This window comes from Mustelus asterias, chromosome 9 (genome assembly GCF_964213995.1).
Source record: "Mustelus asterias chromosome 9, sMusAst1.hap1.1, whole genome shotgun sequence".
NCBI classification, from domain to species: Eukaryota; Metazoa; Chordata; class Chondrichthyes; order Carcharhiniformes; family Triakidae; genus Mustelus; species Mustelus asterias.
In genome coordinates, this window is record NC_135809.1 from 18,008,540 (window position 1) to 18,030,888 (window position 22,349).

The following is a 22,349-nucleotide window of genomic DNA, read 5'->3' on the forward strand; positions in this document are numbered from 1 at the left end:
CCTGAAAGAATGAACATCTGTATATCATTCAGGAACAACCTGGATTCCCGTTAGCCTCAGTGAGAGCTGGATTGGTGTGGATGGGTAGTGTTTGGAGTGGGACGGGTGCTAAAGTGATCTCAATCGCGGTTTTACCCCGTGCAACTGCCATCAGATACACTTATACAGAAGCTTCTGAAAAGAATCACAGAGATTTCAGACCTTTCTGTTTGATTTCGAACAGTTTTGCGTACCATTTAAGTCTGACTCATTTGTTTAAAATATCTTGGTTTGATTCCCTGTTTCTATGTATTATTTAACTGGTGAATAAATCTGTCCATGTCGTTTTAGCATACTCTACATACATTGGTCTGACAGCTTATTAATTTTGTTCTTATGGAAGAGGCAGGAGAGTGGAATGACATTTTCTAGTGATTGGCAGTATAGGACAGTAAACTTAGTGGCAGGTATAAAGGCGCAAGGGCTGCTAATGGAAGCTCTCTTTCTGTTGAACACCCACAGGTACTTATAGCAGAGTGGATGATAGATTTAGAGGCTAATACAAGGCAGTTGAGGGCAGTGTCTGTCAGAGAAGCAATTAACATTCCTAGATTGTGCAATGTTTGCAGTGAATAGTGGAAGAGAAAAAAATCAACACTCAGACAAATCTACAATTACGTTGAAGGAGAAGGTGCTGGGGTAATGTTTAGGGTAATGTCTAGGGTAATGTTTAGGGTAAAGACTAGAGTAGTATCTAGGGTAATGTCTGGGGTAATGTAATGTCTAGGGTAATGTCTAGGGTAATGTTTAATGTAATGTCTAGGGTAATATTTAGGGTAATGTGGAGGGTAATGTCTAAGATAATGTTTAGGGTAATGTGGAGGGTAATGTCGAGGGTAATGATGAGGATAATGTCGGGGTAATGTTTAGGGTAATGTCTGTGAAGGAAAGAAATAACTACAGTAAAATCTTGATTATCCAGCAAGTGTGGGGAGTGGATGGTGCTGTGGGATTAGAAATGCCAGTTAATGGAGAGTTCTCATTTACCAATGAAATACAGTGCAATATTTGAGCATGCACACATATGCAAATACTCAGAAAGCAAAGAACAGTATTCTTTTTGTTTCTAATCTTTAACAATACCTTACAACATAAATTAAAGTATAACATAATACAGTATACAGGTGCAAATTCCAGATAATTTTATAGTTGCTTCTGGTTGGTGAAATGACAATTCACATTGGGAGAACAGAATAAATTGTGCTTAGTAGAGAATCCCGGTGGATAGAATTCCAGATAACACAAGGTTTACTGAATTTTACGTTTGCTGAATTTCATATGTTACTTAAGAGACCTGAGAATTTGTGATTGGTAGAAACACTCCCATTTCAATCCCAAAACTGTAAGGACGTCATAAAGAGAGTCTAGTTGAGGATTTGGGCTAGTTAGCATCTTACACAATGACTGGTGCAGGCATTAGCATGCATGCAGTGAATGTGCACAAGAAGTATGCAGAGTAGGCAGGTCCGAACAACAGTCAGTGCGCAATGCTAATTTGACAACAGAGATGCCATTTTGGAGCTTAAAGATGCCATTAGTGCCCTCTCTTAACCTTGCACAACTGACCAAAGTTCAGCAGCAGGCATGGACAAGTTGGGCCGAAGGGCCTGTTTTCATGCTGTGAGCCTCTTTGACTCTAGGTCCCTGACTAATGCTATTGAAAGGGATCAAATTTATTAACTGGTTAGTTGCTGCTTGATTTCTTCTGGCTGCTGCTGTGACTCCATTTGGTGCTTTCTATGGTGGCTTCAGGTTGCAAAATGTTACAGGGAGGTGAGGTTGCAGATGCTGAAGGACTTTTTGCGAGTTGCTCCCAGCATTGGTCCCCTGGTAATGCGCCCAACCAATGAACAATGTGGGTAGTGCCATCTGGGCTTATTGATCAGGTGGAACAAAGCTGCCCCATCGCCTACATTTCGGCTAATGGGTGCGGGTTAATCATGTATTATGATTCCTCGCCCATTATTGGGGGCTTAGCCTCCTTTGTGCTGTGTCACCAGAATAGCATGTAATCAGAAACCTGAACATAACAGAATTAAAAAAACTAAACAAAATGACTGTTCCTGGGACAATCGAGGCAAATGACAGTATTTCTCTGCACCTCAAATAGTCAAAGGTTTGTGAAACTTGCAGGATTTGTAAATGGTCTGCTTTTATTTATTTAACCTTGATAAGTGTTGTGTTTCAGGATATTCGGACTCCCTAAACTCTGAATGAGGTACTAAATTAGCTTCATTTTATGTGCATATTTTTTCACACTATGTAAATCAGTTTGCTTCTGATCAGGGCACGGTGGCACCGTGGTTAGCACTGTTGCCTCACAGCGTCAGGGACCTGGGTTCGATTCTGGCCTTGGGTGACTGTCTGTGTGGAGTCTCCTCTTGTCTGCATGGGTTTCCTCCGGGTGCTTCGATTTCTTCCCACAGTGCAAAAATGTGCAGGTTAGTTGGATTAGCCATACTAAATTGCCCCTTGGTGTCCAAAGGCGTGCAGGTTAGGTGGATTCACCACGCTAAATTGCCCCTTAGTGTCCAAAGATGTGCAGGTTAGGTGGGTTCACCATGGTAAATTGTCCCTTGGTCATCATAGAAGATCATAGAATCCCCACAGTACAGAAAGAGGCCATTTGGCCCATCGAGTCTGCACCGACCACAATCCCACCCAGGCCCTACCCCCATATCCCTACATATTTACCCACTAATCCCTCTGACCCACGCATCTCAGGACACTAAGGGCAATTTTAGCATGGCCAATCAACCTAACCCGCACATCTTTGGACTGTGGGAGGAAACCGGAGCACCCGGAGGAAACCCACGCAGACACGAGGAGAATGTGCAAACTCCACACAGACAGTGACCCAAGCCGGGAATCGAACCCAGGACCCTGGAGCTGTGAAGCAGCAGTGCTAACCACTGTGCTACCATGCCACCCAAAGCTGTGTAGGTTAGGTGGACTCACCATGGTAAATTGTCCTTTAGTGTCCAAAGATGTGCAGGTTAGGTGGACTCACCATGCTAAATTGTCCCTTAGTGTCCAAAGATGTGTCAGTTAGGTGGATTGACCATGCTAAAGCTGCCCAAGGGGAGGTGATGGCCTAGTGGTATTATCACTAGACTATTAGTCCAGAAACTCAACTAAAGTTCTGGGGACTTGGGTTCGAATCCCGCACATGGCAGATGGGGGAATTTGAATTCAATAAAAAAAATCTGGAACTAAGAATCTACTGATGACCATGAGACCGTTGTAGATTGTCGGAAAAACCCATCTGGTTCACTAATGTCCTTTAGGGAAGGAAATCTGCCGTCCTTACCTGGTCTGGCCTACATGTGACTCCAGAGCCAGAGCAATGTGATTGACTCTCAACTACCCTCGGGCAACTAGGGGTGGGCAATAAATGCTGGCCGGCCAGCGATGCCTATGTCCCACGAATGAATAAAACAAATCCTGCCGATGGGAAGAGCTGGAAAACACTGTCCAGATCTGTCTGTAATTTTCAAAGCTCTCAAGGCTTAATTGGGCTTTGAACTCCTAAACGAAAGTACCTAATAAACCTCTTCCACTTTCTTCCAGCTATCTTGCAGTGACACTGTTTTCTCCTACACATGCCCGTAAGACCTTCCCATGTTTTGATGAACCCGTATACAAAGCAACATTTAAAATCAACATCAAGCACCAAGAGCCTTACTTGGCGCTATCTAACATGCCAATCGATGCCATAATTCACGAGGAAGACGGATGGGTGACAAAGCAGTTTGCACAAACACCTCGAATGTCCACATACTACCTGGCCTGGGCGATCTGCAACTTCACCTTTAAGGACACAGTCACCGAGAGTGGCATTACTGTAAGTTCACCTTTGCAAATTAACAATCGAGTTTATATCACTGCAAAATGTCTTGGCATTTAGAGTTAAAATGAAAAAAATAAAACAACACGCTAAAGATCTGTAATAAAAACAGAAATGCTAGAAGCTATGTGTGACTGTCTTTTAGATTTAATTTTCTGCTAATAATTAGTTATCAATTTCAGTTACTTAGAAAGAAAAACATCTGAATTTGCGCCATGAACATTTTGACAGTCTTTGATCTGATTTTAGTTTTTTTTAGTATCTTTCCTCAATTGTGATTTTTGGGAGTTATGAATATTGCCAATGAACAGTCGGCCTCATTTAAGTGCTGTTAACAAGACTGTTAATGAGCCTTTGCAAGTTCTCACTACCAGAAGGATGTGGAGGCTTTGGAGAGGGCACAGAAAAATTTTGCCAGCGTGTTGCCTGGTATGGAGGGCATTAGCTGTGAGGAGAGGTTGGAGAAACTTGGTTTGTTCTCACTGGAACTACGGAGGTTGAGGAGCGACCTGATGGAAGTCTACAAGATTATGAGGGGCATGGACAGAGTGGATTGTCAGAAGCTTTTTCCCAGGGTGGAAGAGTCAATTACTAGGGGGCATAGGTTTAAGGTGCGAGGGGCAAGGTTTAAAGGAGATGTGTGAGGCAAGTTTTTTTACACAGAGGGTGGTGGGTGCCTGGAACTCGCTGCCGGGGGAGGTAGTGGAAGCAGATATGACAGTGACTTTTAAGGGACATCTGGACAAATACATGAATGAATAGGATGGGAATAGAGGGATATCGTCCCCGGACGGGTTTTAATTCAGATGGGCAGCATGGCAGTGCAGGCTTGGAGGGCTGAAAGGCCTGTTCCTGGCCAGTGCATCAGTATTCTATAGAATGGGCAACATTCTGGAACCTGAATGGGAAAGATTTTTTATGGCATTTTCTACCCCTTCATTTTGGTCCCTATGTCTTTCAGGAAGTGCAGTAAGAAGTTTAACAACACCAGGTTAAAGTCCAACAGGTTTATTTGGTAGCAAAAGCCACACAAGCTTTCGGAGCCCCAAGCCCCTTCTTTTTCCAAAAGCTTGTGTGGCTTTTGCTACCAAATAAACCTGTTGGACTTTAACCTGGTGTTGTTAAACTTCTTACTGTGTTTACCCCAGTGCAACGCCGGTATCTCCACATTTCAGGAAGTGACCAGTAGGATTCCTGCACTGGAACCTACTGGGCTAAGTATCTCTCAAAGCTCTCATTTTTTAGTGGGAGAAATGCCCATTGGTAACTAACCAGTGCACTCATAGATGAAGTTGGAAAGTCACCAAGGGAAAGATTTGGTTAGTGCGCAACAGTCGTAGCGAAATAGAAAAGCTTATGTGGGGAATTGGTTCTTGATTTTATCTGCATTATTACACAGACATTAACCTGACAGAGAAATGTAGGCAGAGCAACAGACATCTCAAATGGAGCATTGTAAGTGCTGGTAATTTGAATTGACAGTCAGATTACATTTCAAATAAAAAAATATGGAATTCTGGTTCCATTACAATGTGGTCATTTATCAGAAGATTTCTCATCTCAGCTTCACTGAGAATTGGAGCTCATTTTGATGTTTTTATTAGTGAAACAGATTGGGCAGTGGAAGCGTATAACATTGTCTGAAATGGCAGGAGTTGCACTTTAGCGGAAGCTAATATTTCCCTTTAGTGGTAATGTAGATACCATAATAAAATAGTGATGATTGAATAATTGAAAGCAATGTACACTTGATCTTTTCTGGTGAAGATATGAGGCTTTAGATAAGCTCTGCTTCTCTTTCTGACGCTAGAAGCTATTGTGTCGTTACGTTCAGTGACATAGTTAAAGATAAATGAAGTAAAATAAAAGAAAATAAAGTTTATTTATTCGTCACAAGTAAGCTTACATTAACACTGCAATGAAGCTACTGTGAAAATCCCCTCGTTGCCACACTCCGGCGCCTGTTCGGGTACCCTGAGGGAGAATTTAGCATGGCCAATGCACCTAACCAGCACATCTTTTGGCTTGTGGGAGGAAACCGGAACACCCGGAGGAGACCCACGCAGACACGGGGAGAACGTGCAGACTCCGCACAGTCACCCAAGCTGGGAATTGAACCCAGATCCCTGGCGCTGTGAGACAGCTGTGTTAACCACTGTGTCACCAGATAGTGTAACCTCAGGAATTTTGTTCTGCTGTGCAAGTGATCAGACTCCAAAACCCATTTTAGATTATCTGTCAGTCCCACGGGATATGTTTGTACATCTTGAGGCAGCAAAGGTATAGCCAAATGCAACATTTCCAATCGGAGGAAAAAAGAGCAGGTTGATTCTGAATTTATCTCTACCCTCTGTCCTGACACCAACAAGAGGAGAGAAAAAAAAAGTTCTGATGCTTAACTCATCTGACCACTTTTCTTCACCAATTGTTCTACCTTCCTACCTCGGGTACTGAAAGTGACACCAGGTTTGGCACAACAAGGTTTAGTTTTGCATTTGAAATAATTTTACTCTCAGTTGCAACACTTTCCTCCTTTTATGTTTGTTTCCGGTTCTATTTGTTGCACATTTCTACAGAGTATTAGCCCCATGTATTGACGACTGACAGAGCCAATTGTTTATGGTCAAATGCAATATTGCTATCGTCCTGTTTAAACTTTCAATTGTGGTTTTCACCAGTGCAATGCTGGTTAGCAGGAGTGGAACTTTCTTCAGGCAGTTTAGAGTATGCTCTTTAAATTGAACTTGAAGCACTGAATGACAACCAGACTAGTTGACTAGACACTGGACAGACTTGGATTGTACCTCCTGCATCTGTTATCTCAAGTATTCCCCTAGAACAATCCAGTGGCACAGTGGTTAGCACTGCTGCCCCACAGTGCCAGGGACCCGGGTTCGATTCCCGGCTTGGGTCACGGTCTGTGCGGGGTCTGCCCGTTCTCCCCATGTCCGGGTGGGTTTCCTCTGGGTGCTCCGGTTTCCTCCCACAATCCGAAAGATGTGCTGGTTAGGTGCATTGGCCGTGCTAAATTCTCCCTCAGTGTACCCCAACAGGTGCTGGAATGTGGTGGCTAGGGGATTTTAACAGTAACTTCACTGCAGTGTTAATGGAAGCCTACTTGAGACATTAATAAATACATTAAAAAATTTTAATATTGGTTTGATTTATTATTGTCACATGTATTAGTATACAGTGAAAAGTATTGTTTCTTGCACACTATACAGACAAAGCACGCCGTTCATAGAGAAGGAAATGAGAGAGTGTAGAATGTAGTGTTACAGTCATAGCTAGGGTGTAGAGAAAGATCAACTTAATGCAAGGTAAGTCCATTCAAACGTCTGACAGCAGCAGGGAAGAAACTATTTTTGAGTCGGTTGGTACGTGACTCAGACTTTTGTATCTTTTTCCCGATGGAAGAAGGTGGAAGTGAGAATGTCCAGGATGCGTGGGGATCTTAATTATGCTGGCTGCTTTGCCGATGTAGTGGGATGTGTAGACAGAACCAATGGATGGGAGGCTGGTTTGTGTGATGGATTGGGCTACATTCACGACCTTTGTCTTGGGCAGAGCAGGAGCCATACCAAGCTGTGATAAAACCAGAAAGAATGCTTTCTATGATGCATCTGTAAAAATTGGTGAGAGTCGTAGCTGACATGCCAAATTTCCTTAATCTTCTGAGAAAGGAGAGGCTTTGGTGGGCTTTCTTAACTATGGTGTCAGCATGGGGGGACCAGGACAGGCTGTTGGTGATCTGGACATCTAAAAACTTGAAGCTCTCCAGCCTTTCTACTTTGTCCCCACTGATGTAGACAGGGGCATGTTCTCCTTTACGCTTTCTGAAGTCAATGACAATCTCCTTCATTTTGTTGACATTGAGGGAGAGATTATTGTTGCCGCACCAGTTCACCAGGTTCTCTATCTCATTCCTGTACTCTGTCTCATCATTGTTTGAGATCTGACCCACTACGGTGGTGTCGTCAGCAAACTTAAAAATCGAATTGGAGGGGAATTTGGCCGCACAGTCATAGGTGTATAAGGAGTATAGTAGGGGGCTGAGAACACAGCCTTGTGGGGCACCGGTGTTGAGGATGATTGTGGAGGAGGTGTTGTTGCCTATCCTTACTGATTGTGGTCTGTGAGTTAGAAAGTTCGGGATCCAGTCGCAGAGGGAGGTGCCGAGGCCCAGGTCATGGAGTTTGGAGATGAGTTTCGTGGGGATAATAGTGTTGAAGGCTGAGCTGTAGTCAATAAATAGGAGTCTGACATAGGTGTCCTTGTTATCTAGGTGTTCCAGGGTTGAGTGCAGGGCCAGGGAGATGGCATCTGCTGTGGACCTGTTGCGGCAGTAGGCAAACTGTAGTGGATCGGGAGGCTGGAATTGATTCGTGCCATGACTAGCCTTTCAAAGCACTTCATAATGATGGATGTCAGAGCCACCGGACTCTTGGGTACCAGGATGATGGTCGTCTTCTTGAAGCAGATAGGGACCTCAGATTGTTGTAAAGAGAGGTTGAAGATGTCTGTGAATACCCCCGCCAGCTGATCCACGCAGGATCTGAGTGCTCGTCCGGATATCCCATCCGGGCCAGTTGCTTTCCGTGGGTTTACCTTCGAGAAAGCTGCTCTGACATCTGCAATGGTGACCCCAGTTACAGGTTCATCCAGAGCTTCCAGGGTGGAGGGCATGCTCTCGCTGACCTCTTGCTCAAAATGGGCATAGAATGCATTGAGCTCATCAGGGAGGGGTCCATTCGTGCAGGTGATTTTACATGACTTCATTTTGTAGCCTGATATGTCTTGCAGACCTTGCCATAGTCAGCGGGGGTCTGTGTGACTAGCCTGGGACTCTAGCTTGGTCCGGTACTATCTTTTGGCATCTTTGATGGATCTTCTTAGATCGTATCTGGCTTTCTTGTATAGTTCAGTGTCACCTGACTTGAATGCCTCAGACCTGGACTTCAGCAAGCATTGGATATCCCTGTTCATCCATGGTTTCCGGTTGGAGAACACACGGATTTGCTTCTTTGGCACTAATGAAGTTAGTTACTGTAGTGGCGTACTCGTTCAGGCTGGTCGCAGAGTTTTTAAATACTGACCAGTCCACTGACTCCAAGCAGTCCCATAGGAGATTCATCCGATTCCTCAGACCAACATTGCACGACTTTCTTTGATGGATTCTCCCACTTCAGTTTTTGCTTGTGAGCTGGGAGCAGGCGCACAGTCTTGTGATCGGATGTACCAAAGTGTGGGCGGCCGATAGAGCGGTAGGCATGTTTGATATTGGTGTAGCAGTGGTCTAGGATGTTTGGATCTATTTACGCCACTGTCTATGCATGGATGGATAAGGAATGCTTTCATGTAGAAAAGCAGCCAGCATAATCAAGGACCCCACGCACCCGAGACATACTGACGGGCGGCACGGTAGCACAGTGGTTAGCACTGCTGCTTCACAGCTTCAGGGTCCCGGGTTCGATTCCCGGCTCGGGTCACTGTCTGTGTGGAGGTTGCACATTCTCCTCGTGTCTGCGTGGGTTTCCTCCGGGTGCTCCGGTTTCCTCCCACAGTCCAAAGACGTGCGGGTTAGGTTGATTGGCCAGGTTAAAAATTGCCCCTTAGAGTCCTGAGATGCGTAGGTTAGAGGGATTAGCGGGTAAATATGTGGGGGTAGGGCTTGGGTGGGATTGTGGTCGGTGCAGACTCGATGGGCCGAATGGCCTCTTTCTGCACTGTAGGGTTTCTATGATACTCTCTTCCACCTTCTTCCGTTGGAAAAAGATATAAAAGTGTGAAATCATGTACTAATCAACTCAAGAACTGCTTCCTCCTTGATGCCATCAGACGGTTGAATGGACCTACCTTATAAGCTGATCTTTCTCTACACCCTGTAACACTACATTCTGCACCCTCTCCTTTCCTTCTCCCTATGTACGGTATGTACGGCATGCTTTGTGTGTATAGCGAGCAAGAAACAATACTTTTCACTGTATACTAACAGATTCATCACCCAGAGGGTGGGGAATGTGTGGAATTCACTACCACAGAAAGTAGTTGAGGCCAAAACGTTGTCTGATTTCAAGAAGAAATTAGATATAGCTCTTGGGGCTAACGGGATCAAAGGATATGGGAGGAAGGGGGGATCAGGATATTGAATTCGATGATCGGCCATGATCAAAATGAATGGCGGAGCAGGCTCGAAGGGCCGAATGGCCTCCTCCTGCATCTAATTTCTATGTTTCTATGTGACAATAATAAATCAAATCAAATCAGAATGACATTTGGTTAAATATCCTTGCAGTTCTGGATGACCTTACTAACGGATATTCTTCTCCTTAGGTGAGACTGTATGCCAGGCCAGACGCCATTCAACAAGGATCTGGAGATTATGCTTTAAACATAACAAAGAGGTTGCTGGAATTTTATGAAGATTACTTTAATGTCAGTTACTCCCTTCCAAAATTAGGTAAGTTGCACAATTAAACATTTGCAACATTAAAGTTAGTAGAATATACTGTGTGTCTTTTAAAAGCCTCTCTGTCTTCCATTAAAAGCCCCCAGTAAATATTTTTTCATCTTTGGTGATGCAAGTCTGCCTGAAATGTATAAATATATCACACAAACGTTATGAAGGCACTTATGCACTGTGTCATTGTGATGATGTACAAATCTCCAGTCTTTACAGTGCCCAGAATAGTTTTCTTCTGACAGGAGAATGAAGCTCCAACAATTTATTCTCTGACAGATCTTATGAATCTATAGATGGCTGGCCTCACTCCTTGTATTTGTTCTGGGAAATTTGTGTATTTTTGCAGTGGAGAGCTTCAATGCTTGTGTCTTTCGTAACATGTTACTTCTTTCAAATCTTCATTTTTTTGCTCTTGAAAGCCAGGGGAGAATTGTTACACTTTTATTAGTCTTGGGAAATCACATTGTCGCTATAATACAGCAAGTCTGCATATTTGTCTTCCATTATTTGAGGGAGAAGTGGAAGAAAAGGGCAAGAGAGGGAGGAAAAAGATGACGAGAGATCAAGGATCGAAAACGGGGAGAAAGAAGTGGAGACGAATCAGGGATTGAGAATTGAAATTGGAAAGTAAGAAGTGAAGAAGAGCAAACTGGGTGAAGAGATCCAGAAATAAAAGCAGACAATGAGATGCGAAATAATTGAGGTGCGGAGGAAGAGAGTAGGAAGTAAGAACAATGAAAGAACAAGAAGTGCAAAGTGGGAAGCAGTGAGCAGTGGAGAGTAGAAAGGACGAGAGCTCAGGAAGTAGGAATTATCAACAAGAAACGGGCAGCACGGTGGCACAATGGTCAGCACTGCTGCCTCACAGTGCCAGGGACCGGGTTTGAATCCCAGCTGGGGTCACTCTCTGTGCAGAGTCTGCATGTCCTCCCCACATCTGCGTGGGTTTCCCCGGGTAGTCCGGTTTCCTCCCACTGTCCGAAAGGCGGGCTGGTTAGGTGCATCGGCCATCCTAAATTTTCCCCCAGTGTACCCGATTGTGGCGACTAGTGGCTTCTTTGCGGTGCTAATTTAAGCCTACTAGTGACACTAATAAATAAACTTAAAGTTAAAAGAAATTGTATTCAGATAGCACCTTTCCCAATCGCAGTAGGTTCCAAAGTGCTTTGCAGCTATAGAAGAGCTTTTGAATTGGGAGGCACTGTTGTGTTTTCTAGTTCCCAGAATTTCAAAACAATCAGACTTTTGGACAGAAAATGCTGGAGCTTCATCGAATGTATTTGTCTCTGCTCGCTGAGTGGTTGGTGGGCTGATACATTATCGCTCAGCACCTGTCTGCAGTGCAGCAATAAAATATGGCATCGTGGGTGTACATTCTACAATTAGCTCCAAGCTGTTTCTGAATAATATAACACTGTAATGACCCCCTTTCTTGAAAACAAATATAGTGCCTCAAGATCTACATATCTGTTCCAAACATTAATTTCTTTATGTCTAACCAAAGAAGATCAACTATCATAGGAATGTAGGAATTAGGAGCAGAAGTAGGCAATTCAGCCCTTCGTGCCTACTCCACCAATCAGATCATGGCTGATCTCTCCCTGGTCTCAAATCCACCTCCCTATCTGTTCCCCATATCCCTTTAACCCTTTTTTAAAAATCAGAAATATATCTATCTCCTTTCTGAAACCATTTAATGAATCAGACTCCACCGCGCTATGGGGCAGTGAGTTCCACAAATTCAGCACCCTCTGCGGGAAGTAGTTCCTCTTACCGCCTCTCAACCTATACCTGTATATACCTCGATCAGATCCTCTCTCATCCTTCTAAACTCCAGCGAGTGCAAGACCAAACTGTTCAATCTCTCCTCAGACATCAATGCCTTCATCCCTGGAATCAATCTGGTGAACCTCCTCTGAACTGCCTCCAATGCCACCACATCCTTCCTCAAATAAGGAGACCAAACTGGGCACAATACTCCAGATGTGGTCTCACCAACACTCTGTACCATTGCAATAACAATTCCCTACTTTTATACTCCAATTCCTTTGCAATAAATGCTAACATTATCAACTTTTATAATTAAACTGAACATTATTACAGCCTGTTACAGCTTGTTTCCTTTTCTAAGAAACATTATTCAGGTGTTGATGATGTGCCTTCATTTTATAAGTTTGGCACTCAGTGCTCTCAGTACACTGCATGGGTGATGTTGTGCGTGTTGCTCCTGTTGTTGTTGGAGTTACGCTTGATGTCACTATTGTTGTGTCATTTGCCGATGATGTTGTTGATGTTTCATCGCTTGTTGGTGATGCCGCTGGACTTGTTGATCATTTCTTTTTGCTTTTCCAACTCAGGTGCTGCAGGTTGAGTATGAACTCTTGTTCCTTCTCATTTGCTTACCGGTTTCAATAATCTCTGACCTTGGAATCTCATCTTCAATGACAACTTTTGTTGACTTTGAGGTTTTCTTGATTGGATCCTGTAAATGTCCAATTTGCCCTTTCAATATCTCAGGCAGGGATTTGTCATGGTTGGCAGGATAGTGACCTCTTAGCTATGCATTAGTGAGTTGTTTTACTTCTGGTCAGTGGAAGAAGCACCTTGCTTGGCAGAGTTGTCTTTCTTCATTCGCCAGCTGTGTAGATGGTTTCGTGTCTGTCTCCAGAGGTGTAAGTCATGGTAATAATAAAACAAGGTTTGGATCTTCCTTTGTTGGCATTTTGTGAGGAGTTCTCTTGGCAGTCAGGACTGTCATAAACCTGTGTCCTCTTGGGTAATGTGCTGATGTGGTGCTGATGTTGAACGCAGACTGTTCAGCAAATCCCTTCAGTTCTTTGGAGGTGAATTGAATTCCATTGTCACATATAATTTCTTCAGGAACCCCTTGCTCAGTGAACAGACCTCACACTACTGAGATTATAGCTCTCAAATCTTTTGTCTTGCGGATGAAAAGGAACTTTGAGTAGTTGTGTGCAACTATGAGGTACTATTCATAGTCATAGAGGTTTACAGCATGGAAACAGGCCCTTTGTCCCAACTTGTCCATGCCGCCCAGTTTTTACCACTAAGCTAGGCTCAATTGCCCACGTTTGGCTCATATCCTTCTACACCCCTCTTACCGATGTAAATGTCCAAATGCTTTTCAAAAGACAAAATTGTACCCACCTCTACTACTGCCTCTGGCAGCTTGTTCCAGACACTCACCACCCTCTGAATGAAAAATATGACCCTCTGAACCCTTTTGTATCTCTCTCCTCTCACCTTAAACCTATGCCCTCTAGTTTTAGACTCCCCTACCTTTGGGAAAAGATACTATCTACCTTATCCACGCCCCTCATTATTTTATAGACCGCTATAAAATCACTCCTAAGCCTCCTACACTCCAGGGAAAAAAGTCCCAGTCTATCCAGCCTCTCCTTATAACTCAAACCATCAAGTCTCGGTAGCAAGTGATCCAGAGATGGCCTGATAAAGATACAGCAAGCAGTTTTATTGGTCTATCAGAGATAACATTTTACTCAAAGGTGATATTTTGTGAGCTGGATCCAGGATAATCATACTAAAAAAATGCAGAAGAATTTCTTCAGAAGCTACATGAAGGCCACATGGGAGTGGAGAAGTGTACGCTCAGAGCCATATACTGGACAGGCATCCTCACAGACATAGAAAGAATGGTGTCTAATGCAATGTAAATCTTTTCTGCATTCTTTCTAGTTCAATAATATCCTTTCGATAATAGGGTGACGAAATGCATTCTTGCTTGTGTGTGAATAAATTGACTCCCACAGTATGCCACAGTCTGGGTGGAACTTCAGTAATGCTCATCTCCATTTTCTGTACTTTTGGGATACTTTGCATTGGACACCATTCTTTCTGTCTGTGAGGATGCCTGTCCAATATATGGCTCTGAGCGTACACTTCTCCACTCCCATGTGGCCTTCATGTAGCTTCTGAAAAAAATTTTCTGCATTTTTTCAGTTTGATTGCCCTGGATCCAGCTCACAAAATATCACCTTCGAATAAAACGTTATCTCTGATAGACCAATAAGACTGCTTGTTGTATCTTTATCAGGCCATCTCCGGATCACTTGCTGAGAGAGCATCTGCAACTCTTTTGTCTTTGCTGGCCTCATGTCTAATTTGACCTAGTTTTGATGGCATTATTACATGTACATAAAGGGCGAAAGAGGGATTGATAAGGTGGACGTTGAACAGATGTTCCCCTTGCAGGGCAGTCTTGAACAAGAGGTCACAGATAAAGGGCGGAAGATTTCCCATCCCGCACGCCATGGGAATCGTAGCGGGCGGGACACGGACCATGCAGAGATCCATTGACCTCGGTCCGGATTTCCTGCCCTTGGGACGAGCGCGGCCGGAAAATCCCGCCCATTGAGTGAGAGGAGGTAGGTTCAAAACCGAGATGAGGGGAAACAACTTCTCTCAGAGGGTTGTGAATCCGTGGAACTCAACAGATTCAAGAAAGAGATGGATATGTTTCTGATGAAAAGCAGGATAAAGGGCTATGGGGAACAGGCAGGAAAGTGGAGTTGAGACCTGGATAATGTTAAATAGCGGAGCAGGCTCGAATGGCTGAATTGCCTACTCTAACTCTTAATTCCCATGTTCCTATTATGTTCACTAGGTGATGGATCTTTATCCTAGATCTTCCACCTCATAGGAAAATCTCAAATTCCATCCTGGGATTGTTGAATTATTATGGAAGATTTGTCCCAAACTTGGCAACAATCTGAAACCATCTCACAGCGCCAGGGGCCCGGGTTCAATTCCAGCCTTGGGTTACTGTCTGTGTAGAGGTTGTAAATTCTCCTTGTGTCTGCGTGGGTTTCCTCCGGGTGCTCCGGTTTCCTCCCACAGTCTAAATGTGTGCGGGTTAGGTTGATTGGCCATGCTAAATTGACCCTTAGTGTCAGGGGGATTAGGACTGTAAATATGTGGGGTTACAGGGATGAGACCTGGGTGGGATTGCTGTCGGTGCAGGCTCGATGGGCCAAATGGACTCCCTCGGCACTGTAGATTCTATGATTCATTACATAACCTCTTTCTTATGCCAGAAGCAGATGTGGAAGAGGTCAGGTCAATGCAATAACACCTTCAGACAAGCCAAAGCAGTGTTACTTAAGTCAGCAGCTCTCAAGCACTTTGATCCTACTTTACCCTGCCACTAACGTAGCGGGAATCCCGACGTTCAGTGGAAGGAACATGCTTTTATATAATTTAATGTGATTTCTGTGAACTCGGGCGGCCTTTAAAAATGGTGCCCCGATCTTTAAAAAATGAAGTTGTTGTCAGGGTAGGCTCGATCAGTGCCCGCTCTGCCAGTGTGGGGTCGTGAAACCTGTACCTTGCCACTTTTATTTCCAGGTTCACAACGATATGGCGGAGAAAACCGTCATTGGCACTGATGGCTTCAACCCCGCTTTTATCACCCGCTGTCGCACTTCGCCAAATGCAGGAAAAATTCCACCCAGGTTATCTGCTACTCCCATTTCTCTTTCTGGCTTGTACTTCAGAGTGAAATCGTAACTCCGAAGCCTCGAGCGTAATCTCTGAAGTCTTGCTCATGCTCTACATTGATTCTTCTTGTAGATATGCTTGAGTGAATGATGATCATCCTCCTCTATCAGTTTTCTCCCAGAGAGATATGGAGGTAAAATGTTTGATCCTCACTCATAGACAGCAGGAGCGATTTCCCCCCCAAAAAACTAAGTGCCCAACAGGCGGGAAAACGGGCGATTGTCCCTTCCATTTTTTGGGCGTAATTAGTCAGTTGAATTTCCGGCACTCTGTGCTTCACAGAGTCCACCGGGGGATTCAGGTAAGGAAGGGCGGGGCCTAAACCCTCCCGAGAGTCCAACATCAGCATGTGCACTGCCCCCCCCATTGTCTGGACCCACCCCCAGAATGCCTCCTCCCGCCCCCCAGGTCCCACTCCCTTGGCACTGCCCGATGCCCAGTAGGCAGTGCCAGGGTGCCCGGTGGGCAGTGCCAGGCTGTTGCTGCCAGGCTGGCACTGCCCTAGGGGCACCTCCCCTGCCCCCAACCACCCGGAGGGGGGGGGTCCTCAATGGCCTCTGCTCCCATCAGTGAGGCCATAACGTCTGGTCCTTGTTGATGGGACCAGCTTCAATCCCCGCTGGTGGGAAACAATAGCGAGCCTAGACAATACCATCCCGGGCTCGCTAATGAGATTCACATTTGAATTTAAATATTGCAATCAGCCTCGCACTGTTTCCTGGCGTGAGGCTGATTTTTACGGCATACAAAATGGCCTGGGAAAGTCATGATTGGCTGGACTATGGTCGTGAGTCCCGCTACAGCCCTCCCGCTTACATTTCCCAGCCCACTGTGCTACCCGTGCAGCACAACGGGCTGAGAAAATCGCACCCAACATGCTTTGTCTTATTGTTCGCAGAAATTCAAAATATTCTCACTTTTCGACTCCAGATGCTGGAGGTTGATCAAGTGTATTTCCCAATGCTCTCCATGTGGCTGGTGGGCTGATACATTGTTGCTAAGCTCCTGTCTGGAGTGCATCAGTAAAATGTGTCACCCTGGATGTACATTCCCATAACAATTAGTTCCTAGCACTTCACGAATAATATAACAATATCACAGCTGTCTGTTCTAGGTGTTGGAGTAGAACCTAATAATTTACTAAAATGCTGAAGCAGGCAGTGCATAAACTGTTAAATTAATTCCTCTTGCAAAAATATCAGAATAAATAATTAGATAGTGGGATTTTGATATTGGTACACCCAGCTTTTGTGAATATAGTTTGGGGACATGGGTGTCGCTGGCTGGCCAGCATTTGTTGCCCACGCCTAGTTGAGAGTCAACCACACATTGCTGGAGTCACATGTTGGCCAGACCAGGTAAGGGTGGCAGATTTCCTTCCCGAAAGGACATTAGTGAACCAGATGGCTTTTTCAGACAATCGACAATGTTACATTGTCATCTGTTTGGGTGCTTTTCTTTGCTACACACACAGTTCCTGGAACATATCGGAACAATCTATTCCGTGGATTCCAGCGTATTGGCTCGCGAAGTGTGAACGTTGGATTAAAGTGCATTTATTTTGGAAACTTTGCAAAACATTTTAATATTGTCTGGAACTCCACCACCTCGGCACAGGTGAGGCTCCGACAACAGAAATCTCCTGTTGCTAAGAGAATTTCTGGTCTCGCCCAAGCGAGGCCATAAAATCCCGCCTATTATCATGAATAATAGACTAAAGATGGCGGCAATTTCTATTGTGTGATAGAATGAACAAGGCACAGTGAAGTCAGTGGTCAGTGCCGTCAAATGTTGACTGCTATAAATATGAAATGGTGGCTGGGTTTCTTTCTGATATTGGCAGAGGTCGATGTCAGGTGGGAAAATAGGTGTCCGGGTTACGCCAACAGTAATGGCGGCTTCCTCCGCCATATGCTCCAGGACTTAGAAAGAAAAACTTGCAGCCACTGACAGGTTCCACGGCGTATCGTTGGCCTCTGATTGGCCTGCTCCGCCGTTAAATCAGATGCTCAATAATCCAGGTGCCATTTTTAAAGACCACCCCAGTTCACAGCTAGAAAACCAGGAAATAATCTTCACCCAGGTTCATCCTCTGGCACCCACCCCCCTCCCTCTCCGACCCCCCCCACCATGCTACCCTGGAACCCCCGTCACTGCCCTGGCATCAAGCTGGCACTACTCTTGCATTATCCTGGCACTACCCTCTCCCCTCGAGGGCTGCACTCACCTCCGAGCTCCCCAAGGGGGACAGGGTGGCACAGTGGTTAGCAATGCTACCTCACAGCTCCAAAAACACGGGTTCGATTCTGGCCTCGGGTCACTGTCTGTGTGGAGTTTGCACGTTCTCCCCGTGTCTGCGTAGGTTTCCTCCCACGGCCCAAAGATGTGCAGATTAGGTGGATCAGCCATGCTAAATTGCCCATGAATGATCCAAGATGTTCAGGTTAGATGAATTGTCCATGGGAAATGTGTGGGGTTACAGGGTTAGGGCTGGGGGAGAGGGCCTGGGCAAGGTACTCGGTCAGAGTGTCAGTGCAGACTCGATGGGCTGAATGGCCTCTTCTGCACAGTAGGGATTCTATGGCAGTATCGCGTGCTAGGTGTTGGCCTTACAGGAGCAGTCGTGCTTCATGCCGTTCTGACGTCACGCCACGGTGGATGGATATTTTGAAGAGCGAGGATGATCGCAGCGTACGGGCCTGCTAATTAGATGTTAACTTATTATAATGCGCGTTCCCTACATTAACCGTTGGGAATTGTGGCCTTTCACTGATGGGGAGGGTGGGGGAAGGGGGGGTGAAGGGAGGGGACAATCGCTCCCTGGTCCAGAAACGTAACTTCGACCCCCTCACAATAATTTCCGCTCCGTCTACCGAATCTACCCGACGCAGATGGGAGCAGAAAATTCTGGCTGGTGTTCCCTGAAAAACGTTCGACGGTTACATTCAAATTCTATCTATTGCCAAACGCGGGCAACTGGGACTAACTTAGTAGTAAAAGAAAAGGGTGGCATGGACGAGTTGGGCCGAAGGGCCTGTTTCCATGCTGTAAACCTCTCTGACTCTATCGGAACAAAATGCGAAATGTATGAATAAATAGTGGTGGGGTCTTTCCCAGGCAAGGGGAGGTGGGTGTAGTTGTGTGCAGGGAGTTGAATTCGCTCAGAGTTAGGTTGGGTCCTGACATCACCTCTCACTCTCCCAGGTTCCACCTAGGCAGCTTTGAAAGGGGAACAGGGAGCACCCCATACAGCTGCCGGGCAAGTTATTAAAGTATTCACAAACTCATTAAAGTTGTGTTTGAAGCAACAATTTGGGTTCAACGGACGGTCCACCCGTTTCCTGAGCTGCCAACAACACATCAGGTTCACTGTGGCGAGTGCACAGCTGTGAATGCTTCTTTCATGAATAAGACAGGCTAGGAAGCCTTTAAGCATTGAAAGAGAAGAGGCCAGGTGAGAGGTTGCTGCTCAGAGCACTCCCTTCTCAGAGAGTGCTTCCAGTACTTGACAGGTGACTGCCAACTACTTGTTCACCGGATTTGCACTTCCTTGCTTTTCGTCTTCAGTACGGTATGGGAGCAGCTTCTGTAGTTCAACTTCACACCTCTGGATGCCACACAGTGGTTAGCACTACTGCCTCACAGTGCCAGGGACCTGGGTTCGATTCCCGGCTTGGGTCAGTGTCTGTGTGGAGTCTTCACATTCTCCCCGTGTCTGCGTGGGTTTCCTCCGGGTGCTCCGGTTTCCTCCCACAGTCCGAAAGATGTGCTGGTTAGGTGCATTGGCCATGCTAAATTCTCCCTCAGTGCACCCGAACAGGCGCCGGAGTGTGGCGACGAGGGGATTTTCACAATGACTTCATTGCAGTGTTAATGTAAGCCTACTCGTGACATAAATAAATAGACTTAAACCTGATGAAGAGTAAGAAAGCAGCAACACCAATACCGAGCGCAGCAGGAAGAACAAAAGCAGCCACTGAGGCCTTTCTCTCAGCCCCACACAGTCCCACAGGGCAGAGAGGATGGACACGGAAATCCAAGATGCCATACCCCCAACTCAGGGTCTGCAGGAAGAAGATCAGCTCTGGACATGCCTAAGCCCCAGTGCTTTAGGAGGCGCAGGTTGTTGCTGGCGTTAGCATCTACTAAGGTCAGGAGCTCCTTCCCACTGGACCAGGTGGTCTTGCGCTGCCAATGGCTTTCAAGGTGCTTATTTGTGGGGTAACAAGTCCTGGGTCTCTGCCTATCCCTGACATTTGTGCACTCTCTCCTCCTTCAAGGAGAGAACGCAGAGAGTTAGCAACAGCTCAGGAGGACATTTCTAAGCCTGCAGTAAGCACAGTGAGAGCTCCTGTGTGTGCTTCACCCTTTTGTTTCAGCCTATGCAAAGACTTCATTTTAAGATATTTCTGCCTATGCACAATTACATTTAAACACTAGACTCCAGGGGTTGTCTAACTCTGCTAAGCTGAAAAATCGACTGCTAACTTGACTACATGTCGAATCAGAAGGCTAAAGGTTAACTAGGAATTGACTGCATTCCTGAATGGTACACAATGCAGGCAAACAGCAGCATAACCGCGGCTACAAGGATTGTTTTTCTAAGTCGAAGACAGCCTGCAAAAAAACACTTTCAGTGGGGAGATAAGGGTTGAAATATATTTTGGTTTCAGTGTGTGTATGTTCAGTTTGTTTTTGAGATCCGTTCAGTACAGGGGCTAGCAGTAGAAGCCAGTCTCCAAGTTCACCTTTTCTTTTCGCTTCTGTCATGTTAATATTTTAAGTTCAATAAAAGAAAACCATTTCAAAACTCGTATCACTGCTGTCCCTTTGTCTATTCAAACGAATGAATGGACCCAACACATAGGAATGAAGAGGAGACTTTGGGAAGGACGCTCTCCAGCTCCCTCACTTTTCCCTGCAGGTCTTGATGTGGGATCTAAGGGACTGTAGTGATGTGGGTAACAGGGAAGGACAATGTCTGTGGAGGGCACTGGGAAGCACAGGGATGAGAGGGCAGCAAGGTGAGGGTGAGCATGAGTGTTGGCGGTTCATTTACCCTGGTTAACCCGCCTAAACTACACATCTTTGGACACTAAGGGGCAATTTAGCATGGCCAATCCACCTAACATGCACATCTTTGAACTGTGGGAGGAAACCGGAGCACCCGGAGGAAATCTACGCAGAAGGGGAGAATGTGCAAACTTCACACAGACAGTCACCCAAGGCCAGAATCCGAACCCAGGTCCCTGGCACTGTGAAGCAGCACTGCTAACTGCTGTGCCACCGTACCGAGAATGATAGACGTGAAACTGGAAAGCTGAGACAAACAGCAACACAGTGCCATCAAAGACTTGCAAGAGGGTGATCTTGTTCCCAGATTAGCCATTGTACAAGATCAATAAATAGATTATCATTCACTCTCAAATACATCCTCACGGTCCTATAAACAAGTCTTGTTTAGAACGAGCTCTGTTTTCTTTCTGATGTCAGTGTGTCAGATTTGATGATCCGTTACATTCTCCCCGTGTTTGCATGGCTTTCCTCCGGGTGCTCAGGTTTCCTCCCACAGAGATGTGCTGGTTAGGTGCATTGGCCATGCTAAATTAACCCTCAGTGTACCCGAACAGGCGTCGGAGTGTGGCGACTAGGGGATTTTCACAGTAACTTCATTGCAGTGTGAATCTAAGTCTACTTGTGACGAATAAATAAACTTTTACTTTTTAAGGAAGCGTTGACCCTGAATCTGCGTTGTCTGAGTAACGAGAATGGTTCATACCATATCGCACTTCTTTTGCTTTTATTCCCCGCATTATGATTTGGATATCCCACAGAGAACAGTGTTGATGATCATCCTCATGTTGTAGATTAATGGGATTCTCGTGTGCTTCCAGCACTTGTGAGTTACAGAGATTTCTTTCCAAGCTGCAGTGTAATCTGCAGACTCCGTGGGACATTTTATGCGGGCTTGTTTACATTTTTAATAGCTTTCCTGCTCTAGGTGAAGTTACCCTCTGGGGGAAAATGTACTTCCAAAGCAAATCAATGAGCTTGCAAACACAGTGTGTTATTACATCGATTGTCTCTCAGTTGGTTTTCTATTAATTCTTGAATAATTGAAAGCATTCTGCTGCTAAAGATATTCAGTAATAGTTACATTAGCAGTCAGCATGTTTCACTCTGGAGCAGGTAACAAGAGGATATTATCATCTCAATTCTTACTAAGGTCATTGTGCTTAGGCCAGCCAGGAACAACTCACTGTTAAAAAACAGATTTCACAGTAAGTGCTGTGTTTACTACTGGGTAACCTGCATTATTAAGTTTAAGTTTATTTATTTGTGTCACAAGTTGGCTTACATTAACACTGCAATAAAGTTGCTGTGAAAATCCCCTAGTTGCCACACTCTGGCGCCTGTCCGGGTACACTGAGGGAGAATTAAACATGGCTAATACACCTAACC

The 22,349-nt window shown here is 45.3% G+C and overlaps 1 protein-coding gene across 1 annotated transcript in view; it reads left to right on the forward strand.

Moving 5' to 3' along the window:
• The window catches only part of LOC144498528 (thyrotropin-releasing hormone-degrading ectoenzyme-like), a 139,710-nt gene that overhangs the window by 36,648 nt on the left and 80,713 nt on the right, over positions 1-22,349 (forward strand). The window contains exons 3-4 of the mRNA XM_078219779.1: positions 3,610-3,883; positions 10,220-10,346. Coding sequence (XP_078075905.1) covers positions 3,610-3,883; positions 10,220-10,346 — 401 coding nt within the window. The remainder of the gene's footprint in view (positions 1-3,609; positions 3,884-10,219; positions 10,347-22,349) is intronic.